Source organism: Patagioenas fasciata, chromosome 5, assembly GCF_037038585.1.
Source record: "Patagioenas fasciata isolate bPatFas1 chromosome 5, bPatFas1.hap1, whole genome shotgun sequence".
Taxonomy (NCBI): Eukaryota; Metazoa; Chordata; class Aves; order Columbiformes; family Columbidae; genus Patagioenas; species Patagioenas fasciata.
Window position 1 is genome coordinate 49,430,880 of NC_092524.1, and position 17,249 is coordinate 49,448,128.

General features: G+C 37.2%; 1 protein-coding gene across 2 annotated transcripts in view; it reads right to left on the reverse strand.

Annotated features, from left to right (window-relative positions):
• Positions 1 to 347: 347 nt before the first annotated feature.
• SEL1L (SEL1L adaptor subunit of SYVN1 ubiquitin ligase) overlaps positions 348 to 17,249 on the reverse strand; it is a 34,203-nt gene continuing 17,301 nt past the window's right edge. Inside the window, exons 8-21 of one of the 2 annotated variants that reach the window (XM_065838653.2) lie at positions 17,179 to 17,238; positions 16,500 to 16,581; positions 16,052 to 16,206; positions 15,241 to 15,297; positions 14,166 to 14,234; positions 12,803 to 12,880; positions 11,723 to 11,785; positions 10,855 to 10,942; positions 10,443 to 10,591; positions 9,722 to 9,887; positions 7,964 to 8,035; positions 6,701 to 6,873; positions 3,224 to 3,352; positions 348 to 2,285 (exon numbers count right to left, since the gene is read on the reverse strand). In XM_065838653.2, coding sequence (XP_065694725.1) covers positions 2,082 to 2,285; positions 3,224 to 3,352; positions 6,701 to 6,873; positions 7,964 to 8,035; positions 9,722 to 9,887; positions 10,443 to 10,591; positions 10,855 to 10,942; positions 11,723 to 11,785; positions 12,803 to 12,880; positions 14,166 to 14,234; positions 15,241 to 15,297; positions 16,052 to 16,206; positions 16,500 to 16,581; positions 17,179 to 17,238 — 1,545 coding nt within the window. In that variant the 3' untranslated portion in view covers positions 348 to 2,081. Of the gene's footprint in view, positions 2,286 to 3,223; positions 3,353 to 6,700; positions 6,874 to 7,963; positions 8,039 to 9,721; positions 9,888 to 10,442; positions 10,592 to 10,854; positions 10,943 to 11,722; positions 11,786 to 12,802; positions 12,881 to 14,165; positions 14,235 to 15,240; positions 15,298 to 16,051; positions 16,207 to 16,499; positions 16,582 to 17,178; positions 17,239 to 17,249 lie in introns of both variants that reach the window. The other variant, XM_065838652.2, reaches the window with a different exon arrangement.

The window sequence follows — 17,249 nt, forward strand, 5'->3', positions numbered from 1 at the left end:
ACTGACAGAGGCAAAAATACTTGAGAGGGAGCGTTCCGAAGTCACAGATATCTTAGAAATGCAGCTGGGGAGTGCCGTACATTTTAGACACTACATTTAGGTTCAATACTGTTCCATCCGCTAATGATGATTAAGACTGAACAAGACATTCCTCTATCACATGCTGCAACCCTCCAAACTAAGACTTGTCTTCACATAACTGCCATAAGCATTTTGATGTACTGAGAAGTTCTACCTATATTTTAATACTAGTCATCCATGGTATTTCAGTTTACAAAAGAGTGGATTGCTTACCTTCTTTTCTAACCTACATATATATGTACCAAGTATGAAACCACACCAGAATCTCAATTCTAAATAAAGTGTATTGATACATTGCTGCCAATCCACTGGAAAAAAAATGCATGAAAGGAAGCCATTAACCCTTTAAACACAACAGCTTTTGTCAGAAAGCAGCTAAAGCCTCCTTATTTGTATTTCATTCACCTTAAAGACAGTATAATCAGAGGGTTTAATGCTAGTACAGAAACAAATATATAACTGCCATTGGTAAATAAGAACAAAAACTTCTGCATTTCTCGCCTCTCAGCTACTCCCCTGCTGCTTCCCACCCTCAGCCCCTGAAATTATAGTTCAACGAAAATTGTGACTAAGCGAAGATTCCTCTAGCAGTCTAAAAATATCAGTTCACAGGTTGTATTCCTTAAACTCATTAAAAGGCATTTGCACTGGCCTGGTGGTATCGAGAAGCCATAAAACACTAGTCTACTTTCTCTTTGGATTTTCTTGTTACAAGGTATCCTCAAGATGGCACAGCCAGAGATGCTATTTTGACTTTCTCATGTGTGCCAGGTAAGGAGAAGCTGGCGGTAGCCACAGCACTTCTGTAATCTAACATAGCATTTTTATCAGTCAACCAAACCTTGGAGCAGCATCCCTGGCATAAGCCCGTGCCCTTCTGTAAAGAGTGTGCATCTTTGGAGCCCTTTGCTGTGGATGTATTAAACGGATACATGCATGAGATGCCACATTTTAGCTGTATGAAGAGCTTCTTGCAGTTCAGATCACTTACAGGATTGCTGAAAGTTAAATATAGAACTTCCACCTCTAAAAACAAACAAACAAAAAAGTAAGCTAACTCATGGAGATTTCTGGCTCTGTCCTTTCTTTAGTGTCCACAATAATACTGGTGCTTTCTGCAACACAGACTCAGCCTATTTATAAGAGCAAGTTTAAATAATTTAGGAACACTATCAATTTGTTTTTATGTCACAAAGTATTGTGAAGTACATAGGCTTCAAAAAAAGTTTTAAAAGGATGTGAGATGTGGGCACTGTGTGGATAGTTTTCAACTGGTGAGCTTTATAGACCCAATCTGTCCCAATCTGTCTCCTGGCCTACATACTGTCTGCTGAGAACTGTCTAGTCGAAGCAGAATGGAGGAAAATACTTGAAACAAAAAAGCACAAATGGAGAGTGGCATGTTTGCTGGCTTAGTTTTACAGAGTTTATAAATAATCCATGTTAAACCATCCAAGACAGCATAAAAGACCGAAGTGTAAGAAGTACTAAGAAATAATGAAATAAAGATTGTAGAAATACTTGAGATGCAGATCAGAATATAAGTTTATACAGCTCTAGTCTTTTTAAACTTTAAATATAGTTCAGCTTCTTGGACTTAAATTGGCTGTAAAATCATTATTGATACTACTTTCATATAGGGCAGCTGCTATCAGGCAGGCAAAAACCAATGCCAGCCTTCCGCTCTCTCTAGGAGATGAAAAGGACTCTGAATAAAGAGGATCGAGATACAGCAGGCAACATTTTTGTAGTAGCACACTTGTGTTTCCATGAAAAAGCCATAGTGTTATTCCATTGGCACTGAAATAACATTCAAATCAGTTTCAAAATAATTTTCTTATCCCTGAAAAAGGCATCATTCTAAGCAGCTTTCAGACTTTTTTTTTTTCCAAACTTCTTTGCGCCTCTTTTGGGGGAGGGACTGTTGATCCAAAGTCCTAAATCACAATGAAAATTGTTCCACTCGGAAAAATCCAGTTCTTTCACTGAGGCTCTTGTTGCTATTGCGGCGGTTGATGCTCTGGTGGTGGTTCTTGTTGAGGCACAGCCGGCCGCAGCCCCGCTGCTCTGGGAATGGCCTGATGCTGCCTTTGTCTGTAAGCTATAATTGTTCCCAGAAGCAAGGCGATGATGGTCATAAGGTAAAGGTCCCACTCAGGCCCCAGCAGCTGGTCCATATCAATATGTGAGAATACCTCCCTTATCTAAGAAATAAAAATCCATATCAGCATGTCAAAGAGTGAGAATGGGAAGTTACTTTGATTTTAGATTTGACTTTAACATTTTTCATGTACTAGTTTTAAAACTTCAGTAGCTCTTTTCCTCTCCGAGAAAACAGTATCACATCAGTGACATTCTTAATTACCAGGAACTAAACGGCAATAAGACTAAGAGCCATGCTGTGTATGATCTGCTATTCTATTTTCTGTTCTAGAGATTAAAGTTCTTGATACATAGCTTTGTAGCTTTCACATACAGAGCATGACTTTACTGTTACTTTTGACGGAACTACTTTTTTATCAGACTTCTATTTGCATACACATTAGCCAACACACACTTTATGCTTTACTACTGTATCTGGTGGTACTACAGAGTCATTGTCAATTTAAAACTTGGAATATCCATGTTCTGCATGCCATCTTCTGTGAGTGCTGTGTGGGTATCTGCTCAATTGATTTAGAATAGTTTGACTGTCCACTCCTAAAAGTCCCCAGTCTCAAGACTATTAAATTTTGCCAAACTTAGTTGGATTGCCTGAGCTTGTGGTTTTGTGTTGTTTTTTTGTTTGTTTGTTTGTTTTTTCACTTTCCTGAGCAGCAATTATGTCATTGGAATCATCTGCTTCACTTTGATAGCAGATGGCCATGGATAAGAACAGTCAAACAGGTCATGGAAATTCTCATCAAGGGAAGAACAGCACAGAAGAGCACTGGTTGTGCACATTTCAGTTTCACAAAACTGCACAAATAAGAAATAGGATTCATGGCTTCAGTAACTTTCTCAATACGCACCAATACAAAACACAACTACCCTAAATTCTGAGAAGGCTCAAGTAAGATTTCTACTTAAGATTATAACTCAAGGTTCTTTTGAAAATGGGAAGTACATTTGATGTTTTTTCTTTTAATTCTGTATTACTTACATTGATTTCTCGTACATACTGCAAGGAATAAATCACTCCAAGCTTGCAAAGTGCTAGGAAGACTGGAACCTGAGCATCTGGGCTTGCTTCGGCTGCCATGTCATAGAATCGTTTTGCAAGATGAATATCCTAATATTAAAAAAATACAAAGCTCAGTTTTGAAGAACTTGAAAAACTAACCATAAAACGTAGAGCTTTTTCTATAAGCATTGTATACTGTAATTTAAATACAAGGTTTTGGGCCAAGTTAACAAAAACTTTTCACTAAAGCTTCTGCTTTTTTTTTGTGATGTTCACCCTTGAATAGACAAGTAAAGTGAAGCTTTGATCTGAGGATGAAGTTATCATAACTGGTTCTAGAATTAATGTATTCAACCCACGCACTATAAACTAAGGAACTCTAGTACATGCTATCATTTCCAACACCACACCAAATATGAAAGCCTAAAAAAAAAAATCCCAAAAAACCTGCAAGAAGAATAGAGGATACATTTAGCTAAACAGTTTACCTTCCCTTGTTTGTCTGGGCTTTTTTTGGCTCAGCCTCAGAAATAAACAGTGCAATGTTAGGACACTTGGATACAAACTGCCTGTGTTCACTCAGTGATGTGAAGAACAGGCCTGTGTAAGACTGACCTCTGGAATTGTTTCAAGTTGGACACTTTAAAGAAGAGAAACCTCCAGGACCTCACAACACACATGGATCATTATATAATTTTATCCTGACCGTGAAATATTGTAAAGATTTTCTACTCATTGATACAGCAAAGCTTAGTTCCATAACACATGTGGAAATAACAGTATGAAAACCAACACATTATGTGAATGAGATGTACTAGCTCACGTTTTAGTATTTAAATTCAAACAACTCTGAATACTCTTTGAGCCTGGAAAGCCCGCCTTTTGTATAACTATTTAAAAGAGCTTCCTTACTCCCTTTGTACTGTGCTAGGAGCAGTGTAGAAGCAGATCCTAAATAACGGCTTATTTTCATTTCTAATTAGCAAGCACTTCATTCTGCTTATACTTTCTTCACTCTCAAATGACAGACAAGTCAGAACTGTAGGAGTCTGAGCTTTAACACACAAATTACACTGAAATACCATACTAAGTCTGAAGATAAGACCATGAGAAAATTAATTTGTTATTTTGAGCAGTATATGGAAACAGTCTTCACTCTGACATGTGCGCTGAGGAACTGGACAACACAAAATCTATGAAAAATGTATAACAGTGTAGATGTGTGAGATTTCTAAAGGGGCTTAATATTTGGCATTAGTCTCAAAACCATCTATGTGATTTATTTAATAACTAAAGAGCAAAACCTGTTTAGGAAAACAAATGAACAAACAAAAACCAAAACAAACAAAACCCAAAGAACAAACAAAGAAACCAACAAAAACAAAGAACAACCCCCCCAAAAAAAATAAACAACCCAATCCAAACCAAAACTAGTATAAATACCACACTGTTTTGGGATTATTCAGAACGAGCAGTGATTCGAAGGGAAGTTGTGCAGGCCGCCTTATTGGATCATTCTCCCTAACTTTGCAGTGCTTGCAATCTTAATAGCATGGGCACAGGTGGAGAGACAGTAAAAGTACATATGCCTTTTTTCAACAGACTAAATCTCCAATTCATTAGATATTATAGCGCTAAAATCTTTATACGTCCCTTCCACAGGCCTCTAGTTGAAGAGCATCACCTGCTCCATCAGGAAGCACGATTTTAACTGGCACTTATTTTCAGAGGTGCTCAAAATTTGGCAGTTTCCATTCTAGGAAAGGAAAACCAAATATTCTTTTGCTTCCTTCAAAACTCATTTTTTTTGGAATATCCCAGCCCAGTCTCACTTTAGTCTTAGCTACTCAGTCCTAAATCTCCATCCTCTTCATCTTACAGTTGTAAAGTTTAAGAATACAGCCAGCAAAGACATGACATATCCAGCATTTCTAAGACTGGTTTTATACGCAGAATTTCCTTGCTTAGACATTCTCAGAGTTTCTTTCCCCATCTCTATATTAATTGTCTTCATTTCCCTTGCAGTTCAACTCTTCCTTCCACAGTTGATCCGTACGAAGGAAAGTGTTATTCATCTGCATAAAGCAAGGCTGCATATGATCACTGTATCCCCTGTGTACACATTTCAGCTATTTATGTGTAGCCATCTCTGGTTCAGGCTGGAGAATACTCTGTGCACGTGATAGCATTAGGACTCCTTTTCCTCAAATTCCTATCAGTTACACTGAACATGATGTGATAACATTTGCAAAGTTTCTATTACCTACCTAAATTGGGCTGTTTTCAAGGCAGAAACAAAAGAAACAAAAAAGTCCACGTCTGAAGGGATATTTTTTTTTAAAACAAAACCTCCCAACTTTAGCATTGTGCTTTTAGCTGCAGGCTTGTTTTCACAAGATGACTAGTTTTGAGAACTCAGTTAAAAAGAAAAAACAACCCTAAAATAAAATTTGAAGATAATATTTAGAAATAATACTGTTCGTGTACTGTATTGTCACTTCTACAGCTATGTCAGTAAGCCATTTTCAGATGTTGATTTCTTGCTGCTGCAAAACTAACTATTTTGACCCAAGACTTTTCTTTTGCTGTTCTGACATTTTGCAAAGAATTCCGAGGAAAAGAAGCAAAAATTGATGTTTTAATAGACCAACAGAAAAAATAAAAGGTGCATACCTAGACAAAACCCAATGTTGAAGCTCACTGAAAATAAGGAAAATGAAACTATTTCTTACAGTTTCATGTAACTGAGAAGATATTAGTAAATTCATATATTAATTGCATGAATTAATCATACATCAAGGTAAGGTAGGCTGCTCAAACGTAGTATGCAATTACTAATTAGATTGTTTTGACATATACAAGAACATGTTGCTCTGGATTCTGTAAATTTTAGTTAACTCATGGACAGCAATACACCAGAGGTTTCCTAAGGGAATCAGATATATCGGCTTCTTTTAGGCAATATAGTTTGTAAATCAAGTTGTGGCCTAGCCTTATTTGAAAAGCCACAGCTAATAATCACATTGTTGGTGGTGCTTATAGTTTGTTACTTGAAGATGCACAGAACTTGCTTTCAAAATGTCATGATATAGAAAACAAATTAACCAGTGTTTCAGAGGACGAGAACAATCTTGTGCTAAAATACTCTGAACCTGGAACTGATTTGAATTCATTTCACTACCCCTCAGTCTTGAAAGCATTACTCAAGCATATGGAACTCTTTTTGCAGTCCTCACAATTTTGGGCAAATAGCTCTCCCTGTCTGCGCCTCATATCTTCACATAGCGAAGTGTGAAGTGGATGTATTTACCCATTTGCTATTAGAGAACATGGGAGATGTGTTAACTCCTGCTAAGTGGTTATATAGTGCTCAAAGCCCAGTAGTGGTTATGGACTTAATCTAATATTAGTAAGTGCACTGTAATGAAGCAGATTATTAGTCTACATCTTACTCACCTGCTTGATGCCCAATCCCTTCTCATGCATGTAGCCCAGATTAAACATTGCTTGGGCACTGTGCTGTTGCTCTGATGCCAGTCGATAGTGAATAAATGCAGTTTCATAATCAACATCAGTACCAAAACCATAAAAATGGTAATCTCCAAGTTTAATTCTTGCAACAGTATATCCTATAAATGACGAAATAACAAAAAAAGGTCAAATAGCTAGGCAAAGAAAGCCGTTTGAGTTTCATATGAAGATGCACTAAGGGCTTTAGTATGACTTTGCACAGTTTGCACAAACTGTTTCCTTTTTGCCCTCTCTCACATAAACAGCTTTTTTTCTTTTTGTAATTGGGTTTAACTGACCAAAACACAACCTATTTCTATTTTCAGGAAAGTCCTTTTCCCAGTAACCCTATCAACATTTTTATTGTTATTGAGTGGCATTAGTGGAAAAGCTAGCAAGTTTTTCATAGTGACTTATTACAGAAAAACTTCTCAATTGTTATTCAGTCATTAAGGGCTTCAGCTTTGTTTCTAAAACAAAGACACTGAAAACCTGAAAAACAAAGTATCTTCTTTTCATTTGGTAACTGAATACTTAACCACTCCATCCTCCCAATTTCTGACTTTCTAGTAAAAGCCAAGTAGGTCTGAAGATTTTAGGCTCCATTTGCATGATACACTTGCTCTTAGGTAAAAAGCTAGTAGACAGACGTTAAGGTAGATGCACCCATATGAAAGTTAGAGACCTCACACTGAGACACTATAGTTTTGCTTATTTTAGGAGAGGATCACAAGCACCAGATTTTAAGCTTGGGTTGCCTGGACATCAAGACTGCATTCTTCATCACTCAGCTTTGCTTACTTTGAATAGGAAATCACATTTCTTATAAATTATGACAAGTATCAAAATCCTAAATGGCCCTTTGTATCTATTTTCCAAGTTGATTTATTTTTTACTGAAGTCAGTGTAAACATTCCTAATGCTGTTTAACACTGCTCTATAATTCCATATGGAATGGCAAAAAAACCCACACAGTACATTTGTGTTTTAGTCCTTTTAATCTTCAGGATCACAGAATGGCTCAGAACTGCAAGTGTATTGCAATGACATTATAGCTAACAGTGGAACAAAGAACAACAACTACCCTATGTGGACTATAACTCATGAGATAACCTTTCCCTCCTTCTCCATTTCATTAAAAAAACATGAAATCAAACATTAAGGTTCTACTGAAAATAAACTACTTGGAATTGTGAGGTATGTACATACCTTGAGAAGCTGCTCTATTCCAGTGAAGCAAAGCTCGAGGATACGTTTCATTTTCTCCTACTATGCTAGCTTCTTCTAGAGAAGAAAGTATTCAGTTAAACAGGAGCACAGTATGCACACACAAAACCACACACACACAAACACACACAAAAATCTCATGCTTATATTCAGTCTGCTAAAACGAATTAAAAACTTGAAGTGATCTGTGGTATAGCACAAACGAGATTCAACCTGTCTGAAACTTACAAAAACCCCTTTGATTTATATGGTCTTTCCATGTATCTGCCCACCTAAGAGCTAAGAACAAACAGTATTGTTTCGCCCTGAAATACCACTTACCAAGTGCCCCTCATTCCTGCTCTAGGAGACACTGAAGCACACTTGAGGAATGCCAGAAGATACAAGTCTTAAGAGCACACAATTTGAGCTCTGACAAAGGTGCACTCAAATACAAGGTTACAGTATCAGCTATTTTAGTTTGACCCTCTAAAACACAAGACTAGTCAAGTAAACTGAAACCTTAAACTCCTTAATGAGCCAGAGACTGCATATGTTCCACAGCAGTGCCACAGCCACTTGAGAACAGAAGTTATTTTACTTGTCCATGTCATAAATTGAGGGTTGCTGAATTAGAGTTCAGACAGTTTCAAAGATTTGTAATTTTTTTCCACTTGCAGTATAAGTATGGTTTCAGCCATACTATCTCACAGTTGATATACAGATTTTCTGTACAGTGTGTAAAAGAATTTTAAATTCATCTCCAGTAAAGATGCTGATATATCCGAGGAAAGAAAATCAGAATTTTAACCCAGGAAAAGATGCTATTTCTTTGCAAAAACACACTTCCAACCAAACCTGTCATTGCTGTAGCTCATCTAAATGTTAGTCACTAAAGCACCTTTGAAAAACATTAACTGGAAATTTAGATGTTAGATTAACCTATCAGCCACCAAAACCTGATTTTCTTATTTAGGTATAATAGCCCTAAAGCTGGTAATGAGACACCCAGATATCTGGATTTGAGATTCAGAAAGTTTAAAATACTGGGTTTTGTAGTTTCTAGAAAGATTTGTCACTTGTACATCCATTGTTTCCCTATGTCCTCAAACTCTAAGAAATTCAAGCTCATAGAATCATAGGTGCCTTCCAATCCAAACTAATTCTCTTTATAGGTCATCTAAGCCAATCCCCTCTGCAATGAGGAGGAACATAAAGTTCTAGCCACTTAGTTGGAATAAGAGACCTAGGACAAATTTTTTGAAATCTAACAGAATCAACTGCTTGGCTCTTTATCTGTCTTCAACAGTAGTACCAGTAAAATTACAAAAAAAAAAAAGTGCTGAGAAAAGACATTACAAGATAAAGAACAAAGGAAACTAAAGTTTGTATGCATAGCGAAGGTTAAAGATAAAAACTAATGCAATTCCTACTTCATAGATTTAAAAATAAAATGTTAAGGCTGTGTTTAGAAAGTCCAGGGAAAAGAATTTTCAGCACTGTGCAAGTTTCTATAGCATTTTCTCGCTATCCCATTTTTAAATCCTGTAAGTCAGAATTTAAGAGTATTCTAACTTTCAGGCCAGAAAGCTATCCTTAGAGGTGAAAATTAAAACTGACTGCTTTCCAGTGTGAAGGACAAGAAAGGAGACAAGAGTATCACTGAAGTTTTAACTGAACAAGAGCTACATAATTATACCTTCAAGCAATCTAGCATTCTACTAAACGTGCTACTACGGGCCAACTCCGGAAAAAACTTACTCTGATCAAGTATGAAAGCAGCATTGCTTTGTGCAACTTCATAGCCTTGCTCTGCCAAAAGAAGATATTGGACCACAGCAGAATTTGAATCACCATCTTTATAGCTGTTGTAGGCAGTCATGAGTCTTTCAGACCAACGTCCTCGTTCACAGACATTCTTAAATAACTACAGAGGAAAAGAATGGGAAGAAGACTGGTTGTCAGGAATTTAGGTTGAGAAATTGTCAGAAATGTAGGTTTTGCAGGAGGTAAAGGTTTAACATTCAAATGCCTGTTCAAAATATTTACATTTCACAGGAAACAAACAGAACTCATTGCTTAAGACAGACTTACTTTGAGATACAGGTTACTATACAGATACATGCCAAGATTCAGATGCTCACTCAGAATTGTTCTTAATATCAACTTTTTTGTTACGCTTAAACCTACATCTAAATGAAGAATACAGTACTTATACTGATGTTTACTTTGCATTACCTTCTTTTGATTTTTGTCAAGGTTAATAAAGCAGTTACAAACTTGCCATATTAACATTAAAAATTAATATTTTTCTCGTGAGCTGCAAAGGAGTTTGATAATGTATCACTTTTCCTTTTGATAGCTTTGGTGCTGTAGTCACCAGTGGATTTCAGTCAAGACAATTTCCTACATAAGCTGACATGGTTCTATCCAACATTTTGCAAGTCAGTATTATTTGACCTTGATAAATAGACATCCTTACCTCAACAGCAGTGTGACAGGACCGCATCACTCCAGTGCCAGTAGCGTGCATCTGAGCCAGATTATAAAAAGCCAGAATGTGGCCACCCTGGGAGGCCAAGTTAAAGTACTTCAAAGCTTGTTTATAGTCTCTCTTCACTCCAATGCCATCTAAAAGAAAGAACAAGTCATTGCTACTCATTCCTCCTGAAAAGCAGAGTTGTATGAAATACAGTGTGTACATAATCTTTAAAAAATATTAAAGAAATTGTGAAAGTGTTAGGAAAAAAGAAAACAGCATAAAATATAAATTCAATGCAGTAAGACCATGCTACATGAGGTATTTATACATGTACTTCTAATGCCATCTAGTGCACAGTTACTAAAAGTGCAGATGCTTAGGCCCAGCAAATCATCATTTTGATGCCACTTACTGTAATACATGGAACCAAGTTGAAGTTGTCCATCAACCCAGCCCTGTTCTGCAGCCTTCTGGAAATACTTCAGCGCTAGCTCATAGTTCTGCAGGAAGATTTGGTCCAGTCATTACAGCCTTGCAATACACCACAATTTAAGTAAAGAAGCAGAATATGTGTGCACACATGTAGGTGCATGGACAGATCTGTCTACAGAAAAATTACAGTGAGATGTTCTAGTGCAAAAAATATTCACCTGGTCAAAATTTGGAAACAAAAAATGACACAGCCTACAATGACACTAGGATGCCTTAAGTCTATAGCTATCTCAAGGCTGGAATCCACATGTAGCATTGCCATAAATAGTTATGCTTAACAGAATAGATGCCTTGTTCTGTTTCTAGAACAATGATTTAACTTATTTTCTCAACTTTGGGCTAATTCAACTTTTTAATATCTCTTTGCATAGCTAAATATAAAACATTTGACAAAATAAGTTCTTGTGGGAAAAGCAACAAGGCAAATGAACTAATTAAAAGTTTCAAAGTGTTTTTGCACTCTTACAAGAGACACAAAATGGGGACGGTTAGGATTTGTTTTATTTCACAAGAAGAGTGGAGCCAAGTTCAAAACTCCTGCTAAAAATTCACACTGCTATGCATCTCTAATAGCTTCAGCAACATTTTCAAACTGATTAGAGGAAACTCAGTGTGTTTCATAGCTGCTAACTCCATATTATATTACAAATTTCCTCCTGGAATTTTCAGTGTAACAAAAAACTTCACAATTAAGTCTTCTACAGTACTTCCCTCCAGAGAAAAACTTTGTTGACAACAAGAAGTTACACAATCACCTATGACTAGAAAGATGACTGTCAAAAGCTTACCACTGGAACACCTCTTCCATAGAGGTAAGCCATTCCTAATCCACTCTGTCCAACTGGATTACCCTGAAAACACAGGAAAACACTTCTGCAAAGAAAGGCAAAACATATGGCTATGTCTTTCAAACTCAGTATGTCTACCACCAGTAAAACAGTGCTTAAGATAATTCTGTTTTCTAACTTTGTTCCTAGCAAGTAACAGTTATCTGGGGAGAAAACAGCATCTTTGGTAACTTGTATTCAGTAGCTACACAGGTGATCAGCAGGAAAAAGAAAAGCTTTCAACACTAGTTATGGAGGTCCACTGTGCACTTTCAAAATGCCATAGGAGATGCAGAACCCACACCCAGAGAAGGGTGGGGCTTTAAGAGCTTATTCATCTTTAGTTTTCTCAATTTTTAGATGTTCTGGATGCCACAGAAGTTCCCAAAACAACTAAAGGAACTTTGAGAATCTGTCTTAATTTAAGGGCAGATTGGTGGCTGTTCTGTGGGCTGCATTACTGACCCCTGCAAAAGTAGGGACTGTGGAATTCCTGCAATGCCAGGACAGGCACTGGGCATATCAGAAGCCTCAGTGAGTACAGAAAGTGTGCAAATGGAGAGATCCTTTCTCTAGGATAGGGGTGTAGAACAGCAATCTAATTGTGGAATGCAAGAATCAAACACTCCAACGAGATGAGATGTATAAAACCAAAAACATTATTTGTTCACTGACCACAAAACAGAACCAAAATACCATAGTATCAGTACACTGTAGATTTCTCTGACAAAACAACTCCAGATTAATGAAAATTAACGCTTAATAGAATTGCATGCTATTTAGGTGGACAGTGTTTCATACTAATGCCAGCATCCATGAGAGTTAGACTCCTTGTGCTGAACACAGCTTCGTGAAGCACCACAACCAGAACTGGAGGCAGTTTCAGACATCTCAGACAAGCAGGGTTTAACTATGGACTAATCTGGGACAGACGTTGGGAGCAGATATATGCACATGGAATCGCACGCACAGTGGCATTTGCAGCATTTCTGAGCAAATCATGTTTTCGGTGCAGTATTTCTAGCTTATTGATAGTCATACCATATCAGCAGCTTTCTTGAAATACTGAAGAGCTGTTTCGTTGCTCTGAGGTACAACATCGCTTCCTTCTGAGTACATCTAAAGGAGAAAGGCATTATTGAAAAAGAGCTGAAGAAGTCAGTTTAGCATGGAAACCACCAAGCATCTTCACTTTGCGTATGAGAGGGAGTCTATCGTACTATTAGACTATTCTGACTACTGCATTACTGAATAATCATTAAAGAAATTGCCCAGAAAGAGGAAACACATTTGTATGCTGTAAAAATCACACTCAAATGGTTTAACTTTCTAATGGAGAATGAACTGCCTGTAAACTTAAAAGGTTTCCATCAAATACCCTTCATTTTTTAGTTCTGCCAGTGTGCAGTGAAGAACAGGTAATTGCACAAAAGTTTTGTGAGACTAGTGGAAGTCAGGCAATATTGGCAGTTAGAATACTTATTGAAAGCAAAGCAAAAATTGGTTACTAAACTCTTTTCACTTCAGCTTTTATTAGATACAAAACACTCAAGCAGTAGAGAAAGCAGGAACCTGCAACTTCTCCTGTCAAGTGCCTTGACCAGCACATTATGCTACTTTTTCATGCCCTATGAACATGAATTTTGCATCCTCTACTGCAGTGACAGCCTGAAAAAGATGAGTTAAAGCTGTTGCTTATCGCAGCCTAACCTTAGAGGGTGCTCAAACGGAGTAATAAGGATTTAGCTCCTCAGAGGGTGAGGGTAGCCTGCAACCCAGATCTCAGGCAAGTGACCTAAATACCTTTCTAAGTATTAACACATTAACATCACCAATAGCTGCTTGTCAGTCATGTTTTAGATTCAAAAAAGGACTTAAATCTGAGAAAACTGATACAATGGCCCACCTCGCAGATAGACTCGGGCTTTGGTTCAAAGTAGATGCAGACATATGAGCAACCCCGGCTCAGATGCCTCTATACATAATAAGAATACAGATGTCTTTCCCCTTTCCCTCCTGAACTTACCATTTCCCACTAGGCAAAATTTTGACAAGTCTAGCTTTTCCTCACCACTTTATGGAAGAGGACAGTGGCTTACTCTGAGTCTTGAACTCCATCACAGAAAAATGACATTTAGGAATTTAACTTTTTAACTTTAAAAAATATCTAGTTCAAGCACTATTTAGAAAAAACGAAGAGTTCCTAAAGTGAGGGAGCAAGATTAGACATAATAGACTATGACACTCAAGTCTTGCAGGACAATTCAAAACAGTAGCAAAACAGAAGTATTTAGATTCCATCATTGATGTTTTAGACTTCCTGATGTTAGAAAGGTGGAAATACTTGCTATTTTCCCTTGCAAGGCAGTAAATTTGCTTACTTTTGTGAGTGTTCATATCTTACCTTTCCTAAAAAGGCCATGGCATGTGAATTGCCAGCATTAGCTGCTTGATTGAAGTACTCAAATGCTCGCTGTAGGGAAGAAAACAAGTATTTAGTCACCATCACTGTGATTTGAGTACCTTTTCTTGCAAATGGTGCAGACTTGAGTAGGTGGTTTGCCAAGTTACCAGGTTCTTCTGGACATAAGAGTTATCAATCCCACCTAATTTAATATATGTGACAGGGTTCCCCACTTGTAACTGGAATAGAGCAGCAATGCCCTTCAACAGTGTAGTCCAACAAACAGAGAAAAAAAAAAACCAAAACTACAACTGCTACTATGCACAAGCTACACAAGTAAATCTTGCACTTCCTTGTTGTACCTTCAGACTCTGTTCAGCAGACGCGAGATGTGCTAGTTCCTGTTTCAGTTTCACACAGAGCTTTGGTATACTCATCTGATCACTCTATATAATCTCTGAACCCTTATAGAGCAGTCACTTTAAGGTATTTCAAATATGATGACCATTAGGTAATTTCTGGTTGGCAGCTGAGTCTGAAATAATCCTCAGGACAGCACATCCTCAGCTCTCCATTTTTTCAACACATACTTCAAGAAGAGGTTAGCTATTCTAACTATATAAGCAGTAGCTAGGTTGGCTAACATAATCAGAATTTGTATTTTCTATACACATTTAATACCCTTAGTATTCAAAGTTTCACTGTTTTGTCTACAGAAGTAACATATTCTTGCACACCACATAAACCAGACTATCGCCCCTAAGGCACACACAGCACATCATGAAGATTCTGCTACGTGTACCAAAGTTCAGACAGTTTCAAGTACTACTTGATGAAAACCTGGTCTTTGGGTTTGACTTCCTCATTTCTAAGATAATTAGTCTTAAACTAACTGTGTAAGAAAATCAGCTCCATGTACTGGTCACATAAAGATTAAGTTTTATTGAACGCAACTGTTGAAGTCACTAAATACCTTACAGTACTACTTAAACACTTTTGCTTCACTGTGGTCTCAGCTTTAGTTTCTCCCCCTCTGTCAAGTGTAATATGCATCAGAGATATACCCAAAAGCTACCTGATGATTTTGCTCTACTCCTCTTCCACCATGCAAATGCAGTTGTCCAAGGCCAACCTAAAAATAAATTTAACATTGCAAATAAGTCACTTTTCTCTAGGGACTTTCTTTTCCTAGTAATACAGTATTGGTGAGCTAATTACATGCACAAAGACAGACCATATCAAAGATGCCACAAAATCTCAAGGCAGAGATTTGCTTCAATAACTACAGTACAGTCCTATTTTTTCACATTAGTCTAAGTAGAAATTTATCCTAGATAAGTGACGTGACCGTTCTAGATACAAAATAGTAACTGTTCATTTGAATTCTGCCTACTTAAGTCATGTACGACCAAGCTGACTTGTGATACTTTGCCTATATTAGTACTCTCCCCTCCTGCATTCTGTGTAGAAGTAGTTCAGCCTGCAGCACGCAGAAGTCATAGAAGAGCAGAAGCAGTGAGAAACTGAGGTTGCCTGTCAGGGCCAGTTCTTTTGATCAAGGCTTCCTACACAACATCTAAAGCTTTCCTTAAACTAGTCTGTCTGGTTTCTAGTGAAAACCAAGATCTTCTTGCATAAGATACTAAAATGGTAACGTTTTGGACTTATTGTCCCACAAAAAATTGCATTTTCGATCTAAGTTCTACCATAAACACACTAAAATACAAGCCTCTTCTCATAAAACTTGACCAGGAAATAGCAACCAGGTTCATTTAGGAGGAAGAGAAAACTAAAGCTCCAACGTCTTTCAATATCAGAGATATACCCAAAGCCGTTCCTTTAATTCTTGAAAATGTCTGCATGCCATCAGGTGAACTTAATCTTACCTGTGCTTGTACATCTCCTTTCTCTGCTAAAAACTGATAATACTGAATCAAATCTTCTTCTAGCATCCCACTTGCCATTCCTGGATTTTCTACTTCATCTGCTAAGCGAATTCGCTGAACCACTGTGCCACCAGTCAAAGAAATGTCACTAGCAACTGGAAAACAGATAAATTTTCAGACAGTTTAGTTCAATACAAATATTACACTGCAGCTGAGTAAACACAGATCTCTACAGAGCTTCAAACTGCTACTCAGATGAATTAAAGACATCTCAGAGGACAGATAAAAATAGCATATCGTGATTCAGAGCCAAACAGATAAATAAAGAATTCTTGCTATTAAACAAGTTTTATACTACTAGTGTTGATAGTACTTCTAGTATCTTCTAGTTGAATGATATAGAAATACACAAAAAGTCAAGAACGTTAGACTAGTAAAAAGTTTTTACCATGATTAGCTACTAGACGGTAGTGAGTGAGAGCAGATTCACAACTTTGAAGGACTCCTATCCCAGCCCAGTACCGGTAACCCTAAAAAGGAAAATGTAAACATATGGGACTATTGGTTATTTGACAATATATGTTTACCAGGTTACGAACTTCTTTTACACCATGTGAGAAAGACTTCATGAGACAATAGGCAAAACAAAGGCCACAAGTCCATTGCGTCTGCATTAAAAGCAACTGACTGATACCACTAAAGGTTAAGTGTAGAAAATACACTTCAAGAAAGCAAATAAGCAGAATGATACTTATGGGGGAAAACCTAAAACCTTTTACTTACACATGTTGCACTTTGTCTTAAATCTCACAATACAGCATTTTCTGTAAAGATCTCTGGCTTTCACAGTTCTCATTAGGCTATAAAAATTAAAAGCCTGACACTTCTCCTTTAAGGGAAGAAATGTAAACGTGGTCCATCTAAATTCACCATTGTATACAGCTTAAAATGAGCAGACTTTTCCTTAAGTTAACAGTGAATAATGGGGAAGATACTATTGCTCAGCCAATGCATGCATGCTGATCTAATATTTGGACAGTGTATTCACATGAATGCAAATCTTACATTAAAATTTAAGAGTACAAGACAATTCTTCAGTGTGTAGAGTTATTAATTATCTTACTTACCAAGATCATATGGGCAATCAGATTTCCTCCTAAAGCTCCAAAGGTGTAATACACCAGGGCCTTAAAACAAA